This window comes from Rhagoletis zephyria, unplaced genomic scaffold (genome assembly GCF_001687245.7).
Source record: "Rhagoletis zephyria isolate East Lansing unplaced genomic scaffold, Rhagoletis_zephyria_1.1 Rzeph_scaffold_01356, whole genome shotgun sequence".
Classification (NCBI taxonomy): domain Eukaryota; kingdom Metazoa; phylum Arthropoda; class Insecta; order Diptera; family Tephritidae; genus Rhagoletis; species Rhagoletis zephyria.
This window is the reverse complement of record NW_016158440.1, coordinates 1-3,868: the sequence shown is the minus strand read 5'-3', so window position 1 is coordinate 3,868 and position 3,868 is coordinate 1. Positions and strand designations below refer to the sequence as shown.

Here is a 3,868-nt window from a genome sequence, read left to right as displayed (position 1 = left end):
ATGAAAAATATTGTGAACATTGTAAAAAAAGTGGTATTTTTGTTTAATATTTGCAATGTTTTTCAAGTAAAATTTTTTTGTTATTTTTTTATTAAAATATCTATGGTTCAACAAATTTTCATCTAAATTTTTAACTTTTTAATCTGAATTTTCAGAAAAATGCTGGGTACGCATATAGATCGGTTAAGTTATTCTAGTGAAACAAGTGCAAGTTTTAAGCGGCGTTGATTTTTAATGAATTTATATTTCCGACGGATTTTGCGGTTTTCTGCATATAACAAGTGCAATTTATGAAATATAGCGTTAATTTAAACTTGCTTTACTAGAATTACTTACACTTTACACTTTAGAAACTTACACTTGTTTTTCTAGAATTACTTACCCGATCTGTCTGCCAGCTCAAAATTTTTCTAAAAATTCAGATTAAAAAGTTCAAAATTTAGACGAAAATTCATTGAATTTTTCTAAGGTCTGCATAAAGTTTGAAAGTTTGACTTATGTGGTTTTGACGAAAGCATGAACCATAATGTAATAAAAACATAACAAAAAAAAATTTACTTGAAAAACATTGCAAATTTTAAACAAAAAACTCCATGCTCTCACGAATTTTCATTTAAGATATACTTTGATCAACAACAGAAACAACATAAATAAGGGTTTCAAAAATTGCACAAGGTTCACAAAAATGAATCAAATTTAAAAAAAATTTAATCAAAATTTCAAACTTTTGGTTCAGAATTTTGAGAAAATTTTCGAGTTTGAAGTTTGGTTTATTTTTGTGAACTTGGTGCAATTTTTGAAACCCTTATTTATGTTGTTTCTATTGTTGATCAAACTATATCTTAAATGAAAACTCGTAAAAAGAAATAAATAAACGTAAGTGGCAAATGATATCATTTAATATAAAAAAGCTGAAGTTGAATATTGTCTAAGACATACAATACAGAATGATTTCAAAACTATTTTGAAAAGAATTTAACTAACAAAAAAAACCAATTTCATTTTACATACTTACACATAAATATCCTTATCATTCATATGTTTAAAAAGAAAATGAATTCAATTAAAAATTTGTACTTTTAATTACACATAAGAAATTGATTTAATTCAAAAGGCACATGAAGAAAATTCATCAAGATTTCTTAAAGTTAAAACTTGGGAAAAAATAAAAAAAATTGATTAAATTAAAATGGCACACGAAGAAAATTCACTAAAATGTCTTAAATCTATTTATTGTTGTTTTGAGATCATTGCCAGTAATTCGAGTTTGGCGCATTACTGTGGGCTGTGAAAAGAAGTGTAAATTTTTTTTAATTATCTTATTGTTATCGCTTTCTATAGCTTCCTGCATTTACCTTGCAAACTCCTTCTGGTAGTTTAGTACAACCTCATTAATTGCAATCTTAAAACGTTTTGACAACTGAATGTTTTCGGCTGCGAATTCACGGCCATTTGATGCCACGAAATTGCCCATATCATCCCAAGGATCGCTTTTTGCAGCAGAATTCATCGTTTGCAAAGCGCTCTCAACAACCTTTGCATACTCGGAATCTTCTTGTCGTTGGCGCTTTGTCGAGGCTTTTGCTGACTTAGGTTGCACGATTTCTTCTTCGAGAAATTCAGGGTCATAAAGGGATTGCTCTTGCGAAGGTTCATTTATCTTTAAAGTAAAGAAGTTAATAAAATATAATTAAGATTATGTTTACTTCGTAACTAAACTTACATCTATTAAATTTGATGTTGTGGATGCCTCAACACGCAAAGTGGGCTCCAGAAATTTTAAAGCATTGTAAAACGGGTTTGAAGAAACCGTCTTTGTAGCACCCTGTCCGCTCTTACTCGCTCCTATCCTGTTAAACGATGCCTAGATTTGCATAAAATTTAATTAAAACTAATGTCATAAAAACCATAGAAAACGTACGCGGAAACCACAACGCAGGCTATTCCACTTTGTTGTAACTTCTGCTCGTGGTAACTCCAATACGTCGGCCACCTCTTGCCACAGAGCTTCTCTAAGGTTTCGGTCCCTGTACTCTTTGACCAAATAGTTCCAGGTGCCTTCCCTGATCTCGACTGCCTCAATAAGCTTCATGGTTTCTTGGTTCGTCCACTGATGCTGCAACTTCCGCACTCTTTTTTTACTTGTGACTTCACTGGGGCTTGATAATATAGGCTCCAATTCCAATGTCTCTATTTCCATCTTAATCTAAATATAAATAACAATTTAAAAACTAAATAAAGATCTTTTTAAGTTCGTACCATTGTTTCTTTCTTTTATGTTACTTCCCGCTCAAAAATCAGCTGTTTCTTTGTCGAATTTGCCAACATGTTGGCAAATGGATTTTTAATGTCAAATGTTGCCATATCAGTAAATTTCCGAAAATGTGACATACGTAAATTTCCTCGCATGACAACCTGTTCTCATTTAATTGACTGCAAATGCCACTTATTTTGACCTAATGAAAACCAAGCTTAATATTTTCTTCGTTTTTTACTTGCCTCATATAATTTGGGTATGGTTAAAATCAGCGCGAAAAGTTCTCTCGATCTGCATTTTTGGGGTTTTTGTTGCTAAACGGTCCGTATTGTATCTAGAATCAGCTGTACGCATGGCAAATGAAATCGAAATTGCCAACATGTTGGCAAATACACTTTGGTTGTCAAATGCTGGCACATCAGCGGCGAGGGCCGTTTTCATTTGGATGTCGTTTTATATGACCGTGCGTGGTGATATATGACAACAAACGCAACTGACATCAGATGACATTATATTATTATATTCATTATTTTGACAATATTTGACGTCAAATGTGACCTAATGAAAACCAGGCTTTATAGGTTTGTATAGTAACTTCTCCAGTAAAACATTGCAGCGAGAGCGTAAAAGCAAAATAGAGCGTAAAATTGATAACAAGAGAAAACTACCAGAAAAAGTTATTGAACGCAAAACTAGTAAAAATTTGCAAGTGAATAGTTGTTGTACCCTTTTCATATTCTGCTGTAAACATTTTACTATTTATAAATCAGTTTTAAACTCTTTGCTTTACACACAAGCACTTACACAGTCTAGTACATCATTAATATTTTGATTTCCACTCATTTTACTTTTGTTTGTGCTAAAGCAATCCAACATATGGCGGCTTTTGACATTTATTCTTCTTCTTCTTCTGCTAGCTAATTTCTGCTAGTAAAAGTTTCACTAGCATGAATATGCAGTTCTCCCGTGTTGTTACGCTCTCGATTCAGTGCTCTCTTGCAAATTGTTTGGTTTATCATACACTTTTCCAGTAAAAATTTGCAGGTTCCAGTACAAATTAGTACTGACTATTAAAACTTAAAAGATATTTCTTCTAAAAATTAAATCATCTAATGATATATTGGCGATCCTGCAATTTTAAAACCTGAAGAAGCTCAAAACTAGAAGAACAGCAANGTTTCACTAGCATGAATATGCAGTTCTCCCGTGTTGTTACGCTCTCGATTCAGTGCTCTCTTGCAAATTGTTTGGTTTATCATACACTTTTCCAGTAAAAATTTGCAGGTTCCAGTACAAATTAGTACTGACTATTAAAACTTAAAAGATATTTCTTCTAAAAATTAAATCATCTAATGATATATTGGCGATCCTGCAATTTTAAAACCTGAAGAAGCTCAAAACTAGAAGAACAGCAATTTTAATGAAATAAATAGCTCAAGATTAGAAGATCAGCCAAGCTACATATTTATCACAGGGTTATAATATATTAAATAAACAAAATATGTATTTATCTATTTGGACGTGTAGCATATGCAGCATCTAATTTGATCACAAATTATTTCAACAAAAGCATAATCTTGCTTACTGAGAAGAATTTAATACAGCCAATAC

General features: G+C 31.7%; 1 protein-coding gene across 2 annotated transcripts; it reads right to left on the bottom strand.

Moving 5' to 3' along the window:
- Positions 1-1,016: 1,016 nt before the first annotated feature.
- On the bottom strand, positions 1,017-2,379 carry LOC108363745 (uncharacterized). 2 transcript variants are annotated; one of them, XM_017617205.1, is made up of 5 exons: positions 2,260-2,379; positions 1,922-2,206; positions 1,724-1,864; positions 1,356-1,660; positions 1,017-1,285 (listed from the first exon to the last, which is right to left on the bottom strand). In XM_017617205.1, exons 1-5 carry the CDS (start codon positions 2,260-2,262, stop codon positions 1,276-1,278), a joined length of 744 nt encoding a protein of 247 aa, XP_017472694.1. In that variant the 5' UTR covers positions 2,263-2,379; the 3' UTR covers positions 1,017-1,275. The 2 variants fall into 2 exon arrangements, with proteins under 2 accessions (XP_017472694.1, XP_017472695.1); XM_017617206.1 differs by having other exon boundaries at positions 1,922-2,379.
- Between the last annotated feature and the right edge of the window lie 1,489 nt (positions 2,380-3,868).

Bases quoted from the DNA above. Each gene is read 5' to 3' on its own strand.
- LOC108363745 (XM_017617205.1), bottom strand. The intron at 1,865-1,921 runs GTACGTTTTCTA...ATGCAAATCTAG, and splicing joins GCCTGCGTTGTGGTTTCCGC to GCATCGTTTAACAGGATAGG. The intron at 1,661-1,723 runs GTAAGTTTAGTT...TTTACTTTAAAG, and splicing joins CAACATCAAATTTAATAGAT to ATAAATGAACCTTCGCAAGA.